Source organism: Malaclemys terrapin, chromosome 2, assembly GCF_027887155.1.
Source record: "Malaclemys terrapin pileata isolate rMalTer1 chromosome 2, rMalTer1.hap1, whole genome shotgun sequence".
Lineage (NCBI taxonomy): Eukaryota > Metazoa > Chordata > Testudines > Emydidae > Malaclemys > Malaclemys terrapin.
The window spans coordinates 69,409,357-69,436,958 of record NC_071506.1 but is presented as its reverse complement, the minus strand read 5'-3'; the positions used below and the strand labels follow the sequence as shown (position 1 = coordinate 69,436,958).

At 42.0% G+C, this 27,602-nt stretch overlaps 1 protein-coding gene across 3 annotated transcripts in view; it reads right to left on the bottom strand.

Annotated features, from left to right (window-relative positions):
- Positions 1-27,602, bottom strand: part of RB1CC1 (RB1 inducible coiled-coil 1) — a 191,624-nt gene that overhangs the window by 67,847 nt on the left and 96,175 nt on the right. For all 3 annotated transcript variants that reach the window (XM_054018330.1, XM_054018331.1, XM_054018332.1), the window contains one exon: positions 25,421-25,547. In XM_054018330.1, coding sequence (XP_053874305.1) covers positions 25,421-25,547 — 127 coding nt within the window. The remainder of the gene's footprint in view (positions 1-25,420; positions 25,548-27,602) is intronic.

The window sequence follows — 27,602 nt, the reverse complement described above, 5'->3', positions numbered from 1 at the left end:
CCAAGATGGAGATGGGTGCCGGGACTGCAAGCGGCGTCGAGACCTGCTCCGAGACTGGGAGCGGTGCCGCGAGTCCACGCCCGGAGAGGGCAGGCGTATCAGGGTCGGCTTGCCCCTGGACTGTACCGTATGAAGGGCATGCGGTGCCGCGGGTTGAGAAGGCGCCGGCTCCGTGAGGGCGATGAGGTCTCCGGTGTAGAGGGGAGACAGGGCTCCACCACCTGGCGGGGCGGTGAGCCAGTCCGCACTGGACTCAACTGCTCTACTCCCGGTGCCGGAGTCAACGGTGCTGATGACACTTGCACCCTCTGGTGTTCGGAAGCCAAGGCGCGGATCTACCACCGGTGCGTCGGGAGCCGGTGCCTGTTGGATGGCAGCGTCCTGAGTCTTGCGAGGCCTCTTATGTCCCGGAGATAGGGACCGGCGCCGAGGGGCTTGCAGCGGACGCGGTGCCGAGGGAGGATGGTGCCGTGGCGCCTTCTCCACGTCTGCTTGCGGTGCAGCGCCGGAAGGTGCCGCTGGGGTGCTATGCACTGAGGCACTCGGTACCGGAGGCTGGTGCGCCGCAGGAGGATCTGGGCTAAGTGCCGCCACCATGAGGAGCTGCTTCAGCCTGAAGTCCCACTCCTTTTTCATCCTTGGCCTGAAAGCCTTGCAAATCTTGCACTTGTCCGTTTGGTGAGACTCCCCTAAGCACTTCAGACAACAGTCATGGGGGTCTCTCGTTGGCATAGGCCTAGCACATGTCGCGCACGGCTTAAAGCCGGGAGCCTTGGGCATGAGCCCCGCTGTGCGCCGGGAGGGGGAAAAAGGGGGAAATAAGAGCCCCCTTAACCCCCGCTAACTATGAAAAACTATTTATAACTACTCTACAAGAGGTAACGGGTAACAGCTAGGGAGAGTGGAGAACAGCTATGCCGCGCTCCACAGTTCCAACAACCGTCACGGGCGGTAAGAAGGAACTGAGGGGGCGCTGGGTCGGCTGGGGTATATATCCAGCGCCATGAAGGCGCCACTCCAGAGGGCTCCACAGCCGACCCACCAGGTGTTGCTAGGGTAGAAAATTTCTCCGACGATCGTGCATGCAGCACACGCACACCCTAATTGGAATCGATATGAGCAAGCACTCAAAGAAGAACTTCAAATTCCCCTTGATATTCTGCTGTAATCCCAGTGAGTTGATACACAGCCATTAAAAAGACAAACCTGAGTAAGTTATTCATATTTCACCCACACCGACCCTCCAGATTTGCCAAAGAGCAGAAGTATAACTGAAATCTGTATATCCCAGGGAAATACACATGTAGAAACCAAAATGAATTTAATTAAAGACATATTTGCAATATTTAATGTCACTGCTGAAGGCCAACTGGAAAATCTGTGTGCTGCTCCCACCCCATCCCGAGCACTGGTTCCACTGTGGCCAATGGGAGCTGCAGGGGTAGCCCGTGAGTGGAGGCAGTGCGCAGAGCTGCCTAGCCTCACCTCCATCTAGGAGCAGTAGGGACATGTTGCCGCTTCTGGGGAGCTGCCCAAGGTGAGCGCCACCTGGATCCGGCACCCCGCACTCCTTCTCATGCCCCAAGCCCCTTCCGTACCCATACTCCCTCCCTGAGCCTGCGCCCTGCACACTCCACCCCTCCCACACCCCAACCCTGAGCCCCTCCTGCACCCAAACTCCCTCCCTCTTAGTTAACTGGAGTTTTTGACTTACCGGCACCCCCAGTCTCCCAACATGCTGGATACTGTACCTTTAATGTACAACAAGCATCCCACGACAAAGTAGACATTTTTCAGAGACTGTTGCCCTTATGTTGTAACTAATTTTTTGGGCCTCAATGCTGCAAAGAGTTTCATGAAGATGGATACTTATGCCTACACAAATCTCTCTGAGGATAAGGTAAAGTAAAGTTACCACTGCCTGCAGAATTGTTCAGTAGAAAAATGAAGCAGGGCAGTTAAAATTCCTCTATTGCTATTTTCTGCCCTCCACTGGTTCTCTTTCAGAAAATTACCTTCAACTATAAATGCTAGAAACTAATGGAAATCCTGCACTCTGCAGAATGTTGTTATGATATGAGCGCTCTTAATTGTTAAACATAGGCTGGGCGTATGACAACCTTGACTTATATGGATAACAGCAATATCATTTGTAGATTGACTAGCACCAAACATAAAATTACCAGGTTGTCAAGCCTCAGAGCTTCAGGCAATATGGTACAATTCCATGTGGAAATTAGAAAGATTAATGCAATTAGGTATATTAAAGAGTTTTCATGCTTCTCTTCTGCAACTAGCCACTGTCTAAAAAACTGATGCTGCACTTGTCTGTCTCAGCAGGCATTTCCTGTGTTCGTATTCAATATGGCCTTTTTAGCTCTGAAAAACGAGGTGATTTAAATATTAAAAAAGGGGGAAAAGTCTCCAAGAAGAGACACTATTTTTCTTAAAGGGATTGTCCCATGTTTGATACTACTATCAAACATTTTTTTTCTTTGGGGTTGAATTTCAATGTATGTAATTTCTTTCAGTAAAACCTGTAAAAAAAAGTTGCAGGACCCCTGCTGTAGTGACAAGCATCTGGATTCACAACAGATGCTTTAAAAATATATATATCAGCAACACCTAAATATGTTTAATATTGGCCAAACCAGAAACATGTTTTGAGGAACATGAGCCAGTATTGATGTCAGGGTGAGCATAGTAAATATCACTTCAAAGACATGTAAGGTTCGGAGGTCCCGGGGATTTCAGAAATCCAAAATTTAAAGACTGCAGCAGTCTTAATACCATATTTTAGGAAAGACTGAAATCATCCCTTAAAGATTAGCTCAATTCAAAGGCGAATGATTATTATTCAGAATTTGTATGGCACATCCCAGACATGCATGACATTGTATAATGAATAGATGCATGGTCCCTTTTCCGAATTGATCACAAAAACATAGGGGCACTGGGGGAAACACCAGGAGAGGAGGAAAAGCAGGAGTGAGCGAGGGAGGGAGAAAAGAATACACAATAAGTTTACAACGTTGCTTGGATAGTAGTGTGCTTCATGTTAGTCATGCTATTTTTTTAAAAAAAGTTTTATTTTACTGGAAAAGGAATTTGTTTGAAGATTATGGAATAGTGTGGTTTGAAGCTGACCAGGACACAAGGGTAACACGTCTATTCTCACAAAAATGGCTCTTTACTTAAAAGGTATCAAAGCATTACACATATCCATCCCATCTGAGCGCCAGCCTCACTTATAATACAGAAGAACCTCAGAGTTACGAACACCAGAGTTACAAACTGACCAGTGAACACACCTCATTTGGAACCAGAAGTATGCAATCACACAGCAGAAGAGATTAAAAAGGAGAAATGAAGGGAACATTTAAAAAAAAAAAAAAAAAAAGATTTGACAAGGTAAGGAAACTGTTTCTGGGCTTGTTTCATTTAAATTAACATTGATAAAAGCAACATTTTTCTTTGACTAAATACAGCTTTGAAACTTTACTATGCAATGTTCAATTGTAAACTTCTGAAAGAACTCTAAGGCTTTGTTCAGTGTTACGAACATTTCAGTTACAAACAACCTCCATTCCCAAGGTGTTCCTAACTTTGAGGTTCTACTGTACAGTGATTTTTAACATCACACTGGCATAGTGATTATTTACCTATTCAGAGAGAATAATGTTACTTAATGATCAAAATCACTCCCTAAGTACTCTTTGGACATCTCTCACTCAAATAGTGACCAGGCTTATCTTTGTTTATACAGTGCGTTGAGAAGGCATGACAATCAATCATTTTGTGATAAGCGCACAAAATAATATAAGCAAACAAGAAAGTGTTGGGGGCGGGGGGGGGCAGTTCCAAAAAAGAAGTTCTCAAAATAAAAATATAGAGTGACAAAACGTCGGTGTTCGTAGGAAACACCCTACAATGAAGGAGAAAGTATATAAAAAAAATGGATATTACTTAATATTATCAGGAAATTAAGAATTTAAAAGATGAAATAATGAGCTCTGAGTGTCTTCAGAAAATGATCAAGATCTTCAAACAAGTTTGAAGAACACCAGTATCCTTAAGTAAATACCATAACCTAAGGTACTGTAGAAGTTTCCAGGATTATTTAAACTTGTACATCATGCCAATGATATATTGTTAAAAACATGTTAAAAGAATAAAACAGAAATCCTATCAGGACATTTATCCACTGCATTTGGAACAATATTTGAAGTTATTTTTGCAGTTTGGGTATAAATGAGCCCTTTCCTTTCTTCTACAATTTGTCTTGTCGATTTTGGCTTTGATCCTACAATTCATTGAGTGTAGATGGACTGCTGTGCCCACACACAATGAATCACAAGAATCACAAAGTAAAAACCTTGGGAGTAGCGAAGAGATTGAAAGATAATACATCCGTGGTCTGAACCCAGGAGATATTTATGGTGGGATATCCTTATAGGGATATGGAAATATGCCTCTCAGTTCAAGAGCAGCAAACCATGATTATGCCAATGAGACAGCCTTTTCCCAAGCAAAGTGTTCATGCTCAAGGTAATGTCAGATTCCCGGTGTACTCTTTGGGGACAGGCACTTTGCTATTACAGTTCTTACAGACGGAGAGGTTACTCACCTTGTACAGTAACTGGAGGTTTTTTGAGATGTGTCCCCCTCTTTCGGTGCTCCATTTTAGGTGCACATGCTCTCCTGCGCTTTTGATTGTAGATTTTTGGTAGCAATGCCCATTCACCCTGCATGTGTGCCCCACACCCGCTCGTCCCCTCTATCAAGACTCTATGGGGCTACATGGGTAAACGGCCATCGATTCCTTCTTTATCCCAAAGTCCATAGAGGCATCTTTGAAGCAGAGGGGAGGAGGGAGGATAGCAGAGCACCCACTCTAAGAACTCTAGTTTCTGCACTGGTGAGTGACATCTCCTTTTTCAAGTAGTGTCCCTGTGGGTGCTCGACTTTAGGTGACTCCCTAGCAGTAACCCTTTAAGGAGGTGGGAATTTCAAAACAGAGTCCATCACTGAAGAAAGAATGGTGTTGCCTACTGTGGCATCTGATCTTCCAGTGTGAACTAAGACTAAGGCACAGTCATCAGAACACGTGTGCACTGAGGACTGTATTGCAGCCCTGCAAATTTCAGCAACCTGTACGTCTTCGAGTAGGGCTACACACGTAGACTAATCTAGTAGAGAGTACAGATACTCTTAGGGGAGGTGTAATCTCAGTGAAACCAGAAAAGGCAATAATCCATTCAGAAAGCCTCTGATCAGAGACAGAGACTCCCATTCACCTATCTACAATAGAAACAAAGAGTCTAGGGGTCTTCCTGAATGGCCTCTTTCTGTCCAAGTCAAAGACTAATGCCCTCTTAACATAGTGTATGGGAAAAAAGGGAAGGTCCTTTCATGAATTGAGAACTGGTTAAAAGACAGGGAACAAAGGGTAGGAATGAATGGTAAATTCTCAGAATGGAGAGGGGTAACTAGTGATGGTCCCCCAGCATCAGTCCTCGGCAGACTCCTGTGTAGATTGATGTGGCTTGGGGGGTGAGAGGGAAGGAAGATTAACAGTTTGGTTGATGTGAAATTCAGAAGACACCTTAGATAAAAACTTTGGATTGTGTCATAAAGATACCTTCTCCTTAGAGAACAAAATAAAAGGCTAGGGATCTAACAGCAGACCCATTTCCCCAATTCTTTAGCAAAAGTGGTGGCCACCAAAAAGGCTGTCTTCATAGACACACATACCAGCGAGTATGCAGCTAGTGGTTCAAAGCACCAGACTGAGATCCCAAAGTGGTGTGGGGGCTCTAATCTGCAGAAAAAGATTGACAAATGTTTTAGGACTCTCGCTGTGGTTGGATGAGCAAATATAGAGAAAACTTCTACTGGTACATGGAAAGCTGTAATTGATGCTAAATGAATCTTGACAGAAAAGCCTGATTTTTTTCAATTCCAACAAGTAATACAAAATTGAAGGAAGAGGTGACTGGATTGGAGAAAATTGCCACTGGTTACACCAAAGATTATATCTTATCTATTTCTGAAACTAAGTACATCTCATAGATTCCTTTCTGCTATTTAAAAGTATATTTGGTACTTCCAATGAAGGGGCAGCCTCTAGTCCCAAGAACCACTGAGAGACCAAACTTGCAATTGCAGATAGTTCATATGGGTTGAAGTGCCTGACCTGCATCCTGAGACAACAACCAATGTGTGATTGGGAGCTGCCACAGAAGGAGAGAGGTGAGTTTGATCATGTAAGGAAAACAAACTTGTCCTAGCCAAGTTGGTGCAAACAAAATGACTTTGGCTTGGTCCTGTCTGATCTTGATAAAGACCTTTAAAAGCATTGGAGTTGTAAGATATGCATAAAAAAAGACCTTTTGTCCATATGATGAGGAAAGTGTGTTCTAAAGATTGGGGATCAAGTCCCTCACAGGAAGAGAATTTCCTGCCCTTTTAGAGTTCGCTGCTGTGGCAAAAAGGTGGACTTCTGGTAGGAATATTTTGTTGAGGACCTGAGAGTCCAATTCCCAGTCATCATTTAGGGAGAAGTGTCTGCTGAGATCATATGTTCTGGTGTTTTGTATACTTGGGAGGTAAGAAGCCAAGATGATTATGTCACTATGCACCAGTTCCAAAGATTTATTGCTGCACTGGAGAGTGATGGGGAATGTATTCTGCCCTGATTGACATAGAATCACAGAATATCAGGGTTGGAAGGGACCTCAGGAGGTCATCTAGTCCAACCCCCTGCTCAAAGCAGTACCAATCCCTAACTAAATCATCCCAGCAAGGGCTTTGTCAAGCCTGACTTAAAAACCTCTAAAGAAGGAGATTCCACCACCTCCCTAGGTACATAAGAACATAAGAACGGCCGTACCGGGTCAGATCAAAGGTCCATCTAGCCCAGTATCCTGTCTGCCGACAGTGGCTAATGCCAGGTGTCCCAGAGGGAGTGAACCTAACAGGCAATGACCAAGTGATCTCTCTCCTGCCATCCATCTCCACACTCTGACAAACAGAGGCTAGGGACACAATTCCTTACCCATCCTGGCTAATAGCCATTAATGGACTTAACCACCATGAATTTATCCAGTTCTCTTTTAAACGCTGTTATAGTCCTAGCCTTCAAACCTCCTCAGGTAAGGTGTTCCACAAGTTGACTGTGCACTGCGTGAAGAACTTCCTTGTATTTGTTTTAAACCTGCTGCCTATTAATTTCATTTGGTGACCCCCTAGTTCTTGTATTACGGGAATAAGTAAATAACTTTTTCTTATCTACTTTCTCCACATCACTCATGATTTTATATACCTCTATCATATCCCCTCTTAGTCTCCTCTTTTCCAAGCTGAAGAGTCCTAGCCTCTTTAATCTCTCCTCATATGGGACCCGTTCCAAACCCCTAATCATTTTAGTTGCCCTTTTCTGAACCTTTTCTAGTGCCAGTATATCTTTTTTTGAGGTGAGGAGACCACATATGTAAGCAGTATTCGAGATGTGGGCGTACTATTGATTTATATAAGGGCAATAATATATTCTCAGTCTTATTCTCTATCCCCCTTTTAATGATTCCTAACATCCTGTTTGCTTTTTTGACCGCCTCTGCACACTGCATGGACATCTTCAGAGAACTATCCACCATGACTCCAAGATCTTTTTCCTGACTCGTTGCAGCTAAATTAGCCCCCGTCATATTGTATGTATAGTTGGGGTTATTTTTTCCAATGTGCATTAATTTACATTTATCCACATTAAATTTCATTTGCCATTTTGTTGCCCAATCACTTAGTTTTGGGAGATCTTTTTGAAGTTCTTCACAATCTGCTTTGGTCTTAACTATCTTGAGCAATTTAGTATCATCTGCAAACTTTGCCACCTCACTGTTCACCCCTTTCTCCAGATCATTTATGAATAAGTTAAATAGGATTGGTCCGAGGACTGACGCTGGGGGACCACCACTAGTTACCCCTCTCCATTCTGAGAATTTACCATTCATTCCTACCCTTTGTTCCCGGTCTTTTAACCAGTTCTCAATCCATGAAAGGACCTTCCCTTTTATCCCATGACAGCTTAATTTACATAAGAGCCTTTGGTGAGGGACCTTGTCAAAGGCTTTCTGGAAATCTAAGTACACTATGTCCACTGGATCCCCCTTGTCCACATGTTTATTGACCCTTTCAAAGAACTCTAATAGATTAGTAAGACACTATTTCCCTTTACAGAACACATGTTGACTACTGCTCAAGAGTTTTTTTTTTTCTATGTGTCTGACTATTTTATTCTTAACTATTCTTTCGACTAATTTGCCCGGTACCGACGTTAGACTTACCGGTCTGTAATTGCCGGGATCACCTCTAGAGCCCTTTTTAAATATTGGTGTTACATTAGCTAACGTCCAGTCATTGGGTACAGAAGCCGATTTAAAGGACAGGTTACAAACCTTAGTTAATAGTTCCGCAACTTCACATCTGAGTTCTTTCAGAACTCTTGGGTGAATGCCATCTGGTCCTGGTGACTTGTTAATGTTGAGTTTATCAATTAATTCCAAAACCTCCTCTAGTGACACTTCAATCTGTGACAGTTCCTCAGATTTGTCACCTACAAAAGCCGGCTCAGGTTTGGGAATCTCCCTAACATCCTCAGCCGTGAAGACTGAAGCAAAGAATCCACTTAGTTTCTCCGCAATGACTTTATCGTCTTTAAGCGCTCCTTTTGTATCTCAATCATCAAGGGGCCCCACAGGTTGTTTAGCAGGCTTCCTGCTTCTGATATACTTTAACATTTTATTACCTTTGGAGTTTTTGGCTAGCCGTTCTTCAAACTCCTCTTTGACTTTTCTTATTACATTCTTGCACTTAATTTGGCAGTGTTTATGCTCCTTTCTATTTGCCTAACTAGGATTTGTCTTCCACTTTTTAAAGGAAGTCTTTTCATCTCTCACTGCTTCTTTTACATGGTTGTTAAGCCACGGTGACTCTTTTTTAGTTCTTTTACTGAGTTTCTTAATTTGGGGAATACATTGAAGTTGGGCCTCTATTATGATGTCTTTAAAAAGCGCCCATGCAACTTGCAGGGATTTCACTTTAGTCACTGTACTTTTTAACTTCTGTTTAACTAAACCCCTCATTTTTGCATAGTTCCCCCTTTTGAAATTAAATGCCACAGTGTTGGGCTGATGAGATGTTCTTCCCACCACAGGGATGTTGAATGCTATTTTATTATGGTCACTATTTCCAAGCAGTCCTGTTAAAGTTACCTCTTGGACCAGCTGATGCGCTCTACTCCGGGATAAATCTAAAGTTGCCTCTCCCCTTGTGGGTTCCCGTACCAGCTGCTCCATGAAGCAGTCATTTAAAGTATCGAGAAATTTTATCTCTGCATTTCGTCCTGAAGTGAAAGGTTCCCAGTCAATATGGGGATAATTGAAATCCCCCACTATTATCGAGTTCTTAATTTTGATAGCCTCTCTAATTTCCCTTAGCATTTCATCATCACTAACACTGTCCTGGTCAGGTGGTCGATAATAGCTCCCTAATGTTATATTCTTATTAGAGCATGAAATTTCTATCCATAGAGATTCTATGGAACATGTGGATTCACTTAAGATTTTTACTTCATTTGAGTCTACATTTTCTTTCACATATAGTGACACTACCCCCCTGCATGACCTGTTCTGTCCTTCCAATATATTTTGTACCCCGGAATGATTGTGTCCCATTGATTGCTCTCAGTTCACCAGGTTTCTGTGATGCCTATTATATCAATATCCTCCTTTGTCACAAGGCACTCTAGTTCACCCATCTTATTATTTAGACTTCTTGTGTACAGCACTTTAAAAACTTGTCACTGTTTATTTGTCTGCCTTTTTCTGATGTGACAGATTCTTTTTTATGTGAATGTTTATCATCTGACCTGGCCTTTATATTATCCTCTTCCATCCTCTGCTCCTGACTATAACCTGGAGATTCTCTATCATTACACTCCCCCCTAAGAGAAGTCTGTCTGATCCACATGCTCCTCTTCAGCAGTCGGCTTTCCCCCATTCCAGTGCTTCATCATCCTCTTAGTGAAAAAGTTTTTCCTAATATCCAACCTAAACCTCCCGCATTGCAACTTGAGACCATTACTCCTTGATCTGTCATCTGCTACCACTGAGAGGAGATCCATCCTCTTTGGAACCCCCTTTCAGGTAATTGAAAGCAGCTATCAAATCCCCCCCTCATTCTTCTCTTCTGCAGACTAAATAATTCCAGTTCCCTCAGCCTCTCCTCATAAGTCATGTGCTCCAGCCCCCTAATCATTTTTTTTGCCCTCCTCTGGACTCTTTCAAATTTTTCCACATCCTTCTTGTAGTGTGGGGCCCAAAACTGGACAAATGAGGCCTTCAGATGAGGCCTTACCAATGCCAAATAGAGGGGAATGATCACGTCCCTCGATCTGCTGGCAATGCTCCTACTCATACAGGCCAAAATGCCATTAGCCTTCTTGGCAACAAGGGCACACTGTCGACTCATATCCAGCTTCTCGTCCACTGTAACCGCTAGGTCCTTTTCCGCAGAACTGCTGCCTAGCCAGTCTGGCCCTAGTCTGTAGCAGTGTATGGGATTCTTCCATCCTACGTGCAGGACTCTGCACTTGTCCTTGTTGAACCTCATCAGATTTCTTTTGGCCCAATACTCTAATTTGTTTAGATCGCTCTGTATCCTATTCCTATCGTCTAGCATATCTACCATTCCTCCCCATTGGTGTCATCTGCAAACTTGCTGAGGGTGCAGTCCACGCCATCCTCTAGATCATTAATGAAGACATTGAACAAAACCGGCCCCAGGACCGACCTTTGGGGCACTCCGCTTGATACTGGCTGCCAACTAGACATGGAGCCATTGATCACCACCCATTGAGCCTGACAATCTAACCAGCTTTCTATCCACCTTATAGTTCATTCATTCAGACCATACTTCTTTAACTTGCTGGCAAGAATACTGTGGGAGACCGTATTAAAAGCTTTGCTAAAGTCAAGTCCACTGCTTTCCCCGCATCCACAGACCCAGTTATCTCCTCATAGAAGGCAATTAGGTTAATCAGGCATGACTTGCCCTTGGTGAATCCATGCTCACTGTTCCTGATCACTTTCCTCCCCTCTAAGTGCTTTAAATTGATTCCTTGAGGACCTGCTCCTTGACTTTTTCAGGGACTGAGGTGAGACTGACAGGCCTATAGTTCCCCAGATCCTCTTTCTTCCCTTCTATAAATACGGGCACTACATTAGCCTTTTTCCAGTCATCCGGGACCTCCCCCGATCGCCATGAGTTTTCAAAGATAATGGCCAATGGCTCTGCAGTCACATCCGCCAACTCCTTTACCACCCTCGGATGCAGTGCATCCGTCACCCTGGACTGGTGCTCACCCAGCTTTTCTAAATAGTCCTGAACCACTTCTTTCTTCACAGAGGGCTGGTCACCTCCTTCCCATACTGTGCTGCCCAATGCAGAAATCTGGGAGCTGACCTTGTTCGGGAAGACAGAGGCAAAAAAAGCACTGAGTATGTTAGCTTTTTCCACATCCTCTGTCACTAGTTTGCCTCCCCCATTCAATAAGGGACCCACACTTTCCTTGAACACCTTCTCGTTGCTAACATACCTGAAGAAACCCTTCTTGTTACTCTTAACATCCCTCGCTAGCTGCAACTCCAAGTGTGATTTCACTCCTGCATGCCTGAGCAATATTTTTATACTCCTCCCTGGTCTTTTGTCCAATCTTACACTTCTTGTAAGCTTCTTTTTTGTGTTTAAGATCAGCAAGGATTTCACTGTTAAGCCAAGCTGGTCATCTGCCATATTTACTATTCTTTCTACACATCGGATGGTTTGTTCCTGCAACCTCCTTAAGGATTCTTTAAAATACACCGGCTCTCCTGCACTCCTTTCCCTTTTATGTTATTCTCCCAGGGGATCCTGCCCATCAGTTCCCTGAGGGAGTCAAAATCTGGTTTTCTGAAGTCTGTATTCTGCTGCTCTCCTTTCTTCCTTGTGTCAGGATCCTGAACTTGACCATCTCATGGTCACCGCCTCCCAGGTTCCCATCAACTTTTACTTTCCCTGCTAATTCTTTCCTGTTTGTGAGCAGCAGGTCAAGAAGAGCTCTGCCCCAGTTGGTTCCTCCAGCACTTGCACCAGGAAATTGCCCCCTACACTTTCCAAAAACTTCCTGGATTGTCTGTGCACCACTGTATTGCTCTCCCAGCAGATATCAGGGTGACTGAAGTCTCCCATGAGAACCAGGGCCTGTGATCTAGTAACTTCTGTCAGTTGCCTGAAGAAAGCCTCGTCCACCTCATCCCCCTGGCCTGATGGTCTATAGCAGACTTCCACCACGACATCACCCTTGTTGCTCACACTTCTAAACTTAATCCAGAGACTCTCTGTTTTTTCTGCAGTTTCATACTGGAGCTCTGAGCAGTCATTCTGCTCTCTTACATACAATGCAACTCCCCCACCTTTTCTGCCCTGCCTGTCCTTCCTGAACAGTTTATATCCATCCATGATGGTACTCATCTGAGTTATCCCACCAACTCTCTGTTATTCCAATCACATCATAATGTCTTGACTGTGCCAGGACTTCCAGTTTTCCCTGCTTGTTTCCCAGGCTTAACAGACATAACACATGCATACTATTTTGTTTGCCATGATCTTGATGGATTTGTTTTTTGAGTAGGGGACAATAGCATTTCTGACCACTCTTAATTTCAAAAGATTGATGTGCAAGTGCTGTTCTTGTTGTGACCATGAGCCTGTACAGGGACAAAAATGTGCTTCCTATCCCAAGAGGGAAGCGTCCGATGTTATGACTGTAGACAGATTCTGGTAGAACAGGATTTCTGCACAAACCTTGGAAGGATTTATCCACCAGGTGAGTGACTGTAGGAGCTGGTTGGGTACAGCTGTTTCAGACTGCTCGTTGGGTACATATACTTCCTGAGCCACCCTGGAGACATTGAAGATACAACCTGGTTTTGTTTCACAAAAAACGCAAGCTGCCATGACTCCCAGCAGTTGCAGACATGTCCTTGGTGGAACTTCAGCGCTGAGCTGCACTCTTTGGATAAGGCCCTTCAGAGCAAGGAACCTATCAAGAGGAAGATAAGCTCTGCCCAATATCAAATCCAGAAATGCTCCAAAAAAGAATACTTTGTGTAGAGGACAAGATTGATTTCTTGAGTTTTATCTGCAGATCTAGACTCTGGAATAATTAAGTTGTCGTTTGAACTGCTGGCCAAACCTCCTGATATGACTAACCCTTGAGGAGCCAGGTTTTGAAGCAGGGAAAGAGTTATTTCTAGGTGATGGAGACAGGCAGCTATGACTGCCATGATTGTTGAGAAAAGCCTTGGGGTGGATGAAACGCAGAAGGATAGGGCTCAGTACTGGTAACGACTGTGACTGAATGTGAAACTAAGAAATCGTTTGTGAAAGGGATGAATCACTAAAGAAAAACAGTCATCTTTGAGGTTGAGGGTCATCACAAACTAGTCCCCTAATTCCAGGGAAGGAAATATAGCACCTAGGGACACTATCCTGAATTTCAGGTGTTTGACATTCTTTTTCAATTGTCTGAGATCTAGTATCTGCCTTCAACATCCATTTTTCTTGGGTATTAGAAAATATCTTGACTAGAACCCTTTGCCCCTGTGCTGAAGTGAGATTGGTTCTATGGCTCCTTGACTTAGGAACAAAGAGATATCCTGTGTCAGCAATTGATTGAAAAGGGTCAGGGAAGCGGGGAGAAGTGGAAAGGCGGGATGTAGAACCTTAAGCAATGGCCTCCAATATCTATTTGTCCAATGTTATAGCCTCCCATGCTTGAAGAAATAGAGATGAGGTATCCAAATTGAGGAAGCGCATTTGTGTGATGCAATTGAAAAAACCTGGCTATTGGAGGTTGAACTCTGACCAAAACATCAAAACTGGCATATGCATGATACTGAAGGCTGGGATGAAGCAGTCAACATAGTTGCAAGTCATCTTCTTTTAGGTATCAGAGGGGTAGCCGTGTTAGTCTGAATCTGTAAAAAGCAACAGAGGGTCCTGTGGCACCTTTAAGACTAACAGAAGTATTGGGAGCATAAGCTTTCATGGGTAAGAACCTCACTTCTTCAGATGCAAGTCTGAAGAAGTGAGGTTCTTACCCACGAAAGCTTATGCTCCCAATACTTCTGTTAGTCTTAAAAGTGCCACAGGACCCTCTGTGTCTTCTTTTAGGACCTTGACCCCTTAAACCGTCGTTCTGGTAGCTTATGAGGAATGAGGAAAGTTGAGCAGGGTGGGATCTTTGTGCCAATTGAGACCAGCTAAACTTTCTTTTATTTGCAGACCTTAGTATTGCTCTAGAGTCCTCTAGGGTATGAAGCAAGTAGTCCTTGGAATATGCAAAAAGCTTCTGGCCATTGAAAGGTAAAGCTTCTACTGTTGATTGTACCTCACATGGAATCCCAGACAACTGAAGCTAAGAAGCTAGCCTTATCACTATTGCACTGGAAACAGACGTGGCTGCAGTGTTTGTTGCATTGAGTGAAGCCTGCAGTGTAGTTTTTGCTAGCAGCTGACCCTCTTTTATTATGGCACTGAATTGTTTTCATTGGTCCTGTGGTAAGTGGTCTAACTTCTCGTAGTTCAGGCAGTCATATTTTCAAATCAGGGGATGGTGGTTAGATATCTTGAAGTGTTGCTGACGAGTAGATCTTACAACCGAAAAAGGTCCAGACATTTCTGGTCCTTATTATCAGGGATGGCTTTTTTGTAAATTTTGCCTGCCACATTGACTGTGTCCACTGCTAAAGAATTTGGTGCTGCTGAGAAAATAAAGCATCAGAATCCCTGGTTAGGATCAGCCCTCTTTCATGTAGAGGGGACCATTGCTGGAGTTTGCCAGATGGAATTGGCTGGCTCAAGGAGGACTTAATTGGCAGTGCACCCAGGCTGAGGTACAGCTGTGCAACATGTCCAGGTGCTTGTGATGGGAATCCTGGTCTTTTTCCAGGGGAATTTGCAGGGTGTCAGTGATCCACTTCATCAGGTCCTGGAATTGCTTAAAGTCATCAGATAATGATGACAACGGTGGCTTTACTGCCGCATCAAGGGATAACAACAAGATGTTTGTAAGGAGGGTAATACCTTGTCCAGCTTTGCCTCTTGCTCCTCAAAGGTCTTCTCAGGCTCAGAGTGAGCAGGAGGGATTGATGGATGGAACCAGCGAGCAAGGTCTTCTGTATTCTTTGTAGGATTGAACTCAGGTGCCCCAAAGTTGCTGGTGATACACTACCCAGAGATCCCAGTAAAGCCAATGAAGGAGACCATAAGGCATGAAGGAGATATCGAATGCTGGTCATTCCATGTGTTGGAAGGCAGGGATCTGGTATCATGCCTTTGTTAGATCTGTAATAGGAATAACATCTCCTGGAATACGTTGGAGAGTCTTCAATAGGAAGTTCAGAGTATGATTCAGAATGCTCCTCCAAATATCGTATCTGAGGCAACGACTACTCCTCATGGATAGTGGAAGATGGAAAAGAGGTAGGTTTCACGGAGCGGAGTCTCATGCTCATTTGGTACCAAAAGGTCTTTTGAGTACTGGAATTCTTGCAGTACTCGATGCACAACAGAATTTGGTACCGGCACCAATGATGTTGCAGAAGCCGTTGTGTGAGGCACTGATGTTGGTACCAACCGGGTCGAGGATTCCATTGAAACCAGCCATTGGCAGTAGTAGTCTTCGGTAGTGAGCCCTTTACCACTGAGGTATGGAATCTTAGCATGTTTCATGGTTCCTGAAGTATTCGGAGCTTCACTAGCACTTTGGGCCTAAGGTCTCTGGTGACTAGTTCTTCTCTGATTAGTAGCTCTTTTCTGCTCCTCTTATTCCCTTCCTTATACTTTGAGTGGGAAGCTCTCCGTACCAGCAGTATGGCGATCAGTACCTCAGTCATGGAGAGTGTTGGAGATCGGAGTTTTAATACCATCTTCCCCTTGGAAGCTCTCAGTGACTGTGATCTCGATGACAATGGGTACTGACAGAAGTCGAGAGTCCCTGACGGGGGGGGGGGGGGGGGGGTTCTCTGCCCTTGGATCAGAAGCTGATCTCAAGACATGCTCCATCAGTAAGAGCCTATATTTTATTTTTCTGTTCTTCTAGGATCTTCCTTTAAAAGAAGAGCAGGTCTTATACTTGCTGGGAATGTGACAGGTCTCCCAAACAATGAATGTATTACAAGTACCCATCACTAACAATGCTTGCGTATCAACAAGAGAGGCACCTTTTTAAAGCCTGGGGAACTCGCCATCCCTGACAACATTTGTTCGAGCCGTTTGGGGGAGGCGGGGGAGAGAATAAACAAACAAAAAAAAACTTAAGAAAAATAAAAAGAGGGAACAAACATTCCAACAACTATAAAAGGTCTTAAAATTAGTATTACTGAGAACTATAAAAGTTAAAACACTAATACAAGAGGAAACAGGCACACAACAAGCAGGCACACGCCAGGCTCCGTCTCTGGCCAAAGACTGTTGAGAAGGAACTGAGGGTGGTTCGTCTGCACAGCCCTATATACCCTGGGTGTAGGGCACAGGGATGGTAGGCCACATACATGGGCTGAACAGGCACTGCCACCAAAAATCTCCAATCAAAGGCATGGAGCACATGCGCATCTAAAGTGATGCATCCACAGGGACACTATTAAAGAAAAACAGATCTTTCACATCCTAACACTGTGGCGGTTGGAAAGAACTGAAGCAGCAATGGAGCCAAAGCCCCTCTTATGGCCATGCCACCTGAGTGTGCTCAAACGCTGTGGGCAGGAGGGGGGGAGGGAGGCAAAATGCTCCTAAGAGACACTGCTACTACAACGTTCTACCGTTTTGCTGCACCTCATCAGCACATCCCAAGAATGCGAATATGCAGAGTACACTTGAACTGGAGATTTCACAAAAGGAATTAAAGCAATATCTGAAGATCTCTCAGTTCTTTCTGGGAAACGACATGGTGAAAATTAAATCCTTGTTGGGGATACAAAGCGTTTGGGATATTTGGAAGAAGGACAACTACAAAACACCCAGTCTTGGAAGGCAAGACAGTTTGATGAGGTGATCAGCAATCTCACGGTCATGAACCAAAAGTTTTCCAGGAAACAGCGAAGATCAGGAAATCTTTGGATAACACTGGTCTACAATTTTTGAGAAGTCGTTTGCTTCAGAGATGAAATGTGCTATTTATTATGTATTTTGATGTGCTGAATTCAAATATGACAATTAAAACAACTGATTGGCTACTGTTTCTAAGATATTTAAGTTTTTACATTTTGTCTATGTATATTGTGCAGATAGTAGAGTTTTAATTATAAATTGTAAACTTAGGTCTTTTCCATCTGTTTTTGGTTGCTTTACATGATAATATTTCACCTGTCCTGTTTATGTAACACTTTAAAAATCAGCAAAAGGGTTATATAAACAAAACAAAAGGCAAAAAATATTATGTACATAGTTTAGTCCTATTCAGTGTCTACTCGGCGCTTCTTGGCTTGTCTCTTGTATTCATTAAATGGAGCATCTCTTGTCACTGTCCAGCAATAGTCTGCAAGCAATGATGGGCTCTATTTGCCCTGATAACATTTCTCCATTGTTGCGATGTCCTGGTGAAATCGCTTGCCGTGCTCGTCGCTCACTGCTCCGCAGTTCGGTGGAAAAAAATCTAGATGAGAGTGCAAAAAAATGTATCTTTAGTGACATGTTGCAACCAAGGCTTTTGTATGCCTTGATGAGGTTTTCCACCAACAACCTGTAGTTGTTTGCCTTGTTGTTTCCGAGAAAATTTATTGCCACTAACTGGAAGGCTTTCCATGCCATCTTTTCCTTGCCACGCAGTGCATGGTCAAATGCATCATCTCGAAGAAGTTCACGAATCTGAGGACCAACAAAGACACCTTCCTTTATCTTAGCTTCACTTAACCTTGGAAATTTTCCACGGAGGTACTTGAAAGCTGCTTGTGTTTTGTCAATGGCCTTGACAAAGTTCTTCATCAGACCCAGCTTGATGTATAAGGGTGGTAACAAAATCTTCCTTGATTCAACAAGTGGTGGATGCTGAACACTTTTCCTCCCAGGCACCAATGACTGTCGGAGTGGCCAATCTTTCTTGATGTAGTAGTAATCTCTTGCACGACTATCCCATTCACAGTGAAAACAGCAGTACTTTGTGTATCCAGTCTGCAGACCAAGCAAGAGAGCAACAACCTTCAAACCACCACAAAGCTGCCACTGATGTTGGTCATAGTTTATGCACCTCAAAAGTTGTTTCATGTTGTCATAGGTTTCCTTCATATGGACTGCATGACCAACTGGAACTGATGGCAAAACATTGCCATTATGCAGTAAAACAGCTTTAAGACTCATCCTCGATGAATCAATGAACAGTCTCCACTCATCTGGATCGTGAACGATGTTGAGGGCTGCCATCACACCATCGATGTTGTTGCAGGCTACAAGATCACCTTCCATGAAGAAGAATGGGACAAGATCCTTTTGATGGTCACGGAACATGGAAACCCTAACATCACCTGCCAGGAGATTCCACTGCCATAGTCTGGAGCCCAACAGCTCTGCCTTACTCTTGGGTAGTTCCAAATCCCTGACAAGGTCATTCAGTTCACCTTGTGTTATGAGGTGTGGTTCAGAGGAGGAGGATGGGAGAAAATGTGGGTCCTGTGACATCGATGGTTCAGGACCAGAAGTTTCATCCTCTTCCTCTTCCTCATCTGACTCAAGTGAGAATGATTCTGGTGCATCAGGAACCGGCAGTCCTTCTCCATGGGATACTGGGCGTATAGCTGATGGAATGTTTGGATAATGCACAGTCTACTTTTTCTTCTTTGACACACCTTTCCCAACTGGAGGCACCATGCAGAAGTAACAATTGCTGGTATGATCTGTTGGCTCTCTCCAAATCATTGGCACTGCAAAAGGCATAGATTTCCTTTTCCTGTTCAACCACTGGTGAAGATTTGTTGCACAAGTGTTGCAGCATATGTGTGGGGCCCATCTCTTGTCCTGATCTCCAATTTTGCAGCCAAAATAAAGGTGATAGGCTTTCTTAACCATAGTGGTTATACTGTGCTTTTGTGATGCAAAAGTCACTTCACCACAAACATAGCAGAAGTTATCTGCACTGCTCACACAAGTACGAGGCATCTCTGCTCACTTTGGCTAAACAGAAATGTGTCCCTTTGCAAAATCAAACACTGACAAATAAGAGAGCATGACACTGTATGATTTCTAGAGCTGATATAGGACAATTTGTCCAGCAGAGTGATGTAAGCTTCGTTATGATTGCATCATCCATGACTTCTAGGAATAACATGATGCAATTCATATCATGTATGATGCAATACCAGCTTCAGATTGCATCATTCACTGTTTTCCCTAAAAAGCAAGTACTGTCCAAACCCAGTCATAGATTTATTCAAAGATCCAGTCAAAGATGTATTTTAGTCATTTCTGGTTTAAATTGAGATCCCTTCCCTTTATAACTCACTTATCCTCCGCCATTCCCAAGTCAAGGGTTTTATATACTGACCCAATAGCATATCTTGAAAACTAGAGCCAATCAACAATTTTAAGCATCATTTTCGTTCTCAGTGACCCAGAATTAGTAAAGTTTGACTACATTTATTTCAGAAGCATTTTGGCTGTAGAGCAGTGTAACTTGAAACTTGTTAACAGATAAAAGCTGCAGTAAGGACTTGGGCAGCTAAAAATAATCATCTTGAAAAGGAACTGAAAGGGTAGCAAATCATAGTGGATGTCATCCTCTTTGATGAGGAATCATCCCAGACAGAAAACTTGAGTAAGGCAGGATAGTTACAACATTTTCCTACCCCATGTGAACCCACAGAAGCCCAGAGGGAAGGAACTGGAGTGTTAGAGCACAAGTAATACAAAAGTCCACTGTAATGGAGGAAAAAACTTCCTTGGAGGCTTATTTTGCTCAGTTCAACATCACAGCCCAAATGAACGGTTGGGGAGATTAGTAGAGGGGGGGCTTCTAGAAGTCAACTTGAGAGCTCCAGTTCTGATGCTGCTGCAGAATTTACCCCCCACAATGAGATTAGGTTATTCAGATCCAATGCAGATCCTTGATATGTGGTTCAGGGCCAGCAATTACTCTCATCTGGCCAAGAAACAGATAAATGCTAGAAGGAGAGGGAAAGACAGAGACACCTCCTGAATTGGTGAGGACCTGAGGAGACTTGTGTTCCTGACATATCCAGATACTACTGAGGACTTCCAGGATAAATTGGCAATGGACTAGTTTACAGACACACAGCACGACTTACAGGTTAAGATCAGAGAAGGAAGGCCAAAGACACTTTCAGAGGCAAATTTTCACGTGCAATTTGCCATGGAACTTAAATCTTTGCAAAAGCCCCCAGAAGAGCAAAACTGACCCTAATGAGGAAGCAGCTAACCATGAGCTTTCTAAGTATAAATCTGTATTTAACATGCATGGAGATTTTACACTGATTCATAACACTTCATTATATTTTTGAATAATTAAAAAAAGAGTTAAATTTAGTTTGTAAAATAAAAAAAATAATGGCAATAATGCAAAAATTAAGGGAAAATGTTCAGTTAAATACTGGTTTTGTGAATAAATTGGCCAAAGAAGTAGGACCAGTGATAAATTTAACACAAACCAGAACATAATATCACAAAAGCCCGCTGAAAGTCCCTTACCCACTTTGGGAAATAAGAGGACACTATGTTTAAGAGGCTCTACTAGGAGGTACAAGAATTAGCCACATAGTTTTTGTTTAGTTCTAGGTAGTTAAACAAAAATAATGGAAGTTTGGTTATTGAATATATAATAGAATCTTGCTAAAAGTACAGTCCTGTACTTTTAGCAAGATTCTATTATATACAATATAATATATAAGATTATATTATATTGTACATAAGTTATTAGACCAGACATTCTAACATTGTTAAAGAGGAGTTCCAAAACTGAATCTCTTAAGTGGTGATTCCCGAAGTGGGGAAAACTGGGTTTCAAAGTTGGACCTCTGGAATTCAACCAAGTCTAGATAGCCAATATGGCAGATGAGTTAATGGGTCTGAGTTTCATTATGGTTAATAACTGTAATAAATGCCAGGAAAGGTGTGTTACAAATTCAGTCTGTGGAAATTTCCTTTAAAGGTGTGGCCAGATGAAAAAAAAATATTTGTAGACAATTAGTTTGCAGTAAGCAAGTTGTCCTTCATCCAAAAGCAGAAACCTGCTCTGGTAGTTTTCCAGCAGGGGAAAGATGAGGAGTGGTTGAGATCTGCTTTGAGATGCAGGATCTCAGTGGAATTTTAGTTGCTAAATGTCTTATGGATCTGTAACAGAAACAGATTCCTGTTCATTTGCTGAATGTTTCTGACAAACAGCTATAATAAAGAAGGGACCAAGTAGCAAAAATGTTAACCAGTGGATACAATAAATTATGGTACTGATTAAAACTAAGGGAGAAATGAATGAAAGTGAGTTCCCAGAGTTTCTACTGGACTTGTTCCAGCACAGTTCTGTACATTTAAATTAGATGCAAGTGGCCTAAAATGTCTCACAATTCAAAAAGAGATATCGGTTGTGCTGCAATAGTCCTGCACAAGATTGATACAGGGGAAATCAGCCCATTAAACAGCCACCTCACCACTACCAGTTGCCAAGAGGGAAGAGGCTTTATAGGCCATTGAGGAAATGTATTAGGAAGGTGTAACTGAACTCAGTTACAGTTCTAGATAGAAAAAGATTACAGCCTTAGATTCTGTGTGGACTACCGAAAATTAAATTAAGTTATTTTACAGGATTTTCTTATCAAATACAATGGTGAAGGAGGTTCATTCTGATTTTCCACACTGGATCTTAAAAGTAGTTACTGGCAAGTGGTAGTGGATCCAAAAGACAGGAAAAAGACTACTTTCAGAGCAGGACAATGACTGTGGCAATTTAAAGTGATGGTTTTCAACTCATGTACTGTACATCCACATTTGGGAGGCTTAGAGAGCAGATGTATGGCATGCCTCTATTATATCGAAGGATATACCTATATTATATCCTACTGAACAATAAAACCTTTAAAACAGATACATTTACAAGTGGTTTGTGATAACCTTAAGATTGCCAATCTGAAATTGAACTGTAAGAAATGTCAGTTGTTCCAAAAAGAAGTAACTTCTCTTGGAATTTCCCAACAAAAAAATTGAGGATGTGCAGAACTTGCAAGCTCCTCAGACACTCCCATACATATAGTTTTGTAGGGCTCTGCTCCTATTATAGAAGACTTATGTGTGGATTTGCCAATATTGCAAAACCATCAAGTGGTCAACAAAGTGTAATTTAGTATTTTTAGAGCTAAAAATACTTCATGCATTAGCCATTTCAAACCCCTTTAATATTCAACAGATATTAGTGCTAATGGGTTGAAGGCAGTATTGATATAAGAATACAAATTGCTTGACTAGGTGTTGGCTTACTACAGCAAAAGTCTTAATTTCTCTTCAAAAATTTCTCTGAAGAGAAATTAAGACACAAGTTGAAAGGAACTCCTTGCAATGATTAAATCTATAGAATATTTTCAGCACTATCTGTGTGGAAAAAAAGTTTGGGGCCAGGACAGATCAGAAATCCCTGCAATTTTTTTTTTTATATTTAGGAATAAGGAGGAACAGCTTGTTCAGTGATTGGAAAGACGGCAGTGTTATTATTTCACAGTCATATACAAGAGGGGGCACAAGCATGGTAACCGTGATACCCTGTCCAGATGGCCTTGTTGGGAGGAGAATACCATAAACAAGAGAGCAAGGAACTGGTTGCTCAAGGGAATGACTGTGCTCATAAAGACAGATGAAATTGCTGGTACATTCACTGGAACAATGGAAGTGGGCTGTGAGAATGAACTGTTGAGCAGTTAAAGGCCTCCCAAAGAAAGGATCATAATATGAAAATAGTGAGAAACCGGAAAAATCAAATGGCAAATGTAGACACCCTGGAATCTATTATCTCCTCAGAATACCAAAGTAAAAGCTCTCTGGTCACCATGAGAAAACTTGGAATTTAAAGATTAAATGTTGTACTGGAGATGGGAAAAAACTATGCATTATGGATGCAGGTATCAACTGATTATATCAGATATCTTGAAAAAGGAGGTACTGAGATTATGGTGTGATTTTAAGATGGCTGAATATTTTGGATTTACAAAAACCTTGGCCAAGCTAAGAGAATTTCTATTGGAATTCAAGGATAACGTATAAATTTGATGCAGGAACCATGGTGTTTGCACTGCGAAAGATTCCCCTTAATACAGGGAGAGCCCAAGTGCAGCAGTATCTCATGGGGGTACCGATGGAGTGCCTTGCTGTTGATGAGGTTGGGCCTTTGTCTGTGACAGAGGCCGGTAATCAATATTTGATGGTAACTCTGGACTACTTTACAGAGTGGCGTGAGGTTTACCAATAAGAAACCAAGAGATCATGATGGTTGCAGAGGTTCTGGTAAAATAATTCTTCGCCAGAATTGGTGTCTAGCTGATGCACACAGATCATGGGAGAAACTAACTCTTGAATCTCACCTGCTAAAAGACTCTCAGAACCTACAAAACTTGCACCATCACATCAAATTTGATGGGATGGCGGAAAAGGTTCCATTAGACCTCTGTAAAACAGCACCAAAAGGGACTAGGACCAGCATAGCCCTTTCCTTTTGATAGCTTATACAATCTTAAAGTATGCTAGCACTCCTCATGTCTTGGTATAAGTTAAGGAACCCAGCAATCTTCTTGTATGGTGTTCCTGAAGAGGAACAAAGAGATTTGAACTATGTAGAAACTCTAAAATCTAAAATTGAAAAAGCTCACACCCTTCTTAGGGAAAATCTCAGGAAAGCCTCTGATACAATGAAAAGGCTTTACATCATAGTTAAATGGTGAAACTTTTAAAAAGGGGACCTGGTTTGTTTCCAAAATCCTAGGAGAAGGAAGGGTAAGAGCCCTAAGATGGATGAACCTCAGGAGGGACACTATGCAGTACTGAGACACATAAATGAAGTTGTGTATAACAGGATACGATAGGGTTCCAGAACAAAATCCAAAGTCATGCATAAAGGACTATATGAGACATTATCAGAGGGACAGAATCTCAGCTTGACCACCCAGAGAAACTGAGACTGTAGCTGTGGAAGCTGAGGCTGGAAGAGTTGCAACAATCACAGATTCCCATTAGAACAGAAGCAAAGTGTCTCAGCCAGCAGAATCCACAGAAACAATGGACTCTCTTCAGGAACCCACTGAAAGTAGCTCCTTCTTGGCTGGCTGAAAGGAAACCAGGTAGGAAAAGGCAACTCCAAGAAGATTTGAATGGAAGTAAAATTGATTTGGATTGATGATGTGAAAATATCCTCACGGAAAAATACTATATAAATAAGCAAATAGTTAAACTTATATGTATTTTTAAATTTGTTTAAAGTATTTCTTTTCTTTCTATTTGGGATAAGTCATTCGGGGCATCAATGTTTTAAACTGCACTGGGATGATGGGCAAAGCCTCAGCAGGGCTAAACCAAGTTGTCTGAGGGGTTTCTCTGAAATTAGTTGCAAACACAGGAGCTAAGGATTCTTTGGCAAACAGAGAGCATTAGAGGTAGAAAGTGAGAGTAGTCATGATAGTCTTTGAGAGGGAGCAAAAGGACAGATCTCCTCGAACTCACTGGAAAGGCAGTCTTGGAAATTGAGCAGGGAAATTACCTGCTGTTTGTTTCTAGTGATTAAGGGAAACAAGACTTTGTGTATACTCTTTGTGAATAAACAGGATTGCACCAAAGCAATACCGGACTTGTGCAATCAATTTATCCTAAAGGAAATAGCCCATCAAACCCCCAAAGAGGCAACAATAAAAAAATAACAGAGAGGAAAATAAAGATATTTAAAACAAAAAATAAAATCATTTTAAATTAAATTTACAATTTAGTTATCTAAATATGGAAATAAAAAGGCAAAAAGCAAAAATGTGCACATTAGCACATAACAAATTTGGCCAAAAATTAGGAAATGTTACCAAAATGATCCTAATATAAACTTTGGTATGTTATGCTCCCTGTATTTTTTCAAAATGTCACCATTTTGCTCTCACTGAAGAATTTAGACTCCCAAAATCTTTGGTAGCACTTGATGAGATTTTCTCTTTAGGCCTATGCAAAAAAACATATATGCCCAACACATTAATCTTTGGATTTTGGAGAAAAGAATTTTATTTAGTGAGCAACCTACTAAAAAAAATTATGAAAATATTCTACTTTTTTCTTAAAACCTTACCAAACAAAAACAAAATACCTTTTGCTCATTCAGCAGGTCTGTAATGGTCTGTGACATTTCATCCAAACTTTGTACTGTTTTTACCAGGTTATGTAGAGCAAGTACATGCTGGTGAAGAGGTTCAAAGTCACAAAGTATGGGAACCCTTCAAAAACAAAGTATTTTTAAATTTTAATTTCTTCAATAATACAGTATTACAAATTCAATTTAAAATTTATAGATACAGTAAACAATCTAATCCTGATTTATTCATTTTCTTTATTTCACCAACTTTGCAGGGAATAAACTACGGCAACAACTTTGTTACATGTTCTTTACATTAGCAACTCTAAGTAGTTTCAGTGACCGTGTTCTTTCAAATGACAAAAGAAACAATTTAGATTTAAAGTAACATTTCTAAGAAGTTTTAGGTTAACTCCAGGTTATGTTCTACCTCTCCCTCACCCCCAGACATGTTTATGAGTAATACGTAGCGTTACAATAACTCTAAGAAGTGATGAACACTATACTTAAAGGAGATCAAATTACAACTGATTTCTCAGATGTTTTTAAAAAGAAACAGAGTGGAAAGATTTACTATTACACTATTAAAATTGAAAGAATTTAACACAACTTGCTAACCCATAAACATTTTCCCCAAAAATATTACAATAAGTCTTTGGGAAAAGATATTAATTCTTAACGGCAGAACTCTCAAAGCTGTGTATATGAAAAAAAAAAACAGGATGATGAGTTTGTTGTGATCATGATGCAAGTGTCTCATGCCAAGTCTCAATACTCCCCCCCTTCAAAACTTAAATCCCTTTAAATTACATATGAACAGGAAAAGCAACATTAATACTAATATGATTAAAGTTGAACTATGAATATAACAAAAAAGGATGCGGTTTATATTAAACAATAGATAAGCATTAAGAAAGGTTTGTGTGTGCAAAATATCGTATGTTAAACATTGTCACAGATTTTAGATTCACAATAAATGTAATATTAATTTAACAATTCAACACCTCACTGTCTGGTATTCTTATACAAGTAATTTATTGCAGTAACGAATGGTGAGATTATTGAAAAATAATTACAAAAAATATTGACAAAAATATTGAGGAAAAATATTGACAAAAATTTTGATGGGCCCTTGAAGATATTTTAAAGAGAATTCTATGAGCAGGTGCCTTGTTATAAAGCATGGAAGCTTTTAAGAATTTCTAACCTACCAACAACAGTGAATGCACTTAAACTGTCCTAGCTACTTTAATTAATTTATTCACCCAACCTTGATCAAAACACTGCTTCCAATTTTATGGATGTATTCTCTTCCCACTGAGGGCTGTTCTATACTAGAATATGAGATTGACACAGCCATGTTGCTCAGGGGTGTAAAAAATCCACACCCCTGAGCAACATATATAAGCCAAACTCAGTCTGCAGGCAGACAGAGGTAGATTGACAAAAGAATTTTTCTCTTATCCTAGTTACTGCCTCTCAGGGAGGTGGATTACATATGCCAACAACAGAACCCCTCCTGTTGACATAGGTAGTGTCTACATTCAAGCACTAGAATGGCAGCTCTGCTCATTGTAGCATTTTACGTGTAGACGAGCCCTGGAATACAAACATGTAGAGCCAATTTCAGCCTCAGCTGGCCACCTAAATTTAACCCCTGGACCAGTGGTCCCCAAACTGTGAGGTGAGCCCCCCTGGTGGGGGCACAGAGGAATGTTCGGGGGGGTGTGCAGCAGGGCCTGGGCCAGCCCCCATGGGGGGCGGGGGCAGGGAGGGAGTGCCACCCAGCCCCGCTCTTCCGCAAGCTGCAGCTCTGTTCTGTCCCCAGCCACAGTTCCACCTCCAGCTCTACCTTCAGCCCAAGTTTCACTACAGAGCCAACTGTGTAATAATGGGGTGGGGCGCGGGGGCATGGACAGTTTCCATTACTGGTAAGGAGGGGGCCTTAGACTGACTGCCGTAAATGACAATCAAGCCCTGAAGAATGTGGCTGGGGGATCCAATGACCATGTTTAATGCATTTCCTATTGTCCTGCATGGGAGTGAGCGGTTTATTCCTGTCTGACCAAAATCAGTCAGGCAGAAAAGTTTTGTGAAGAAGTCATGTAATCCAATGCTGAACAATCCTTGTGATTGTTCCATAAGGGAGCTAGAGTTGTGAGAGAAGAGAGGCCCCACAGGCCTGATTTGTCCTTTT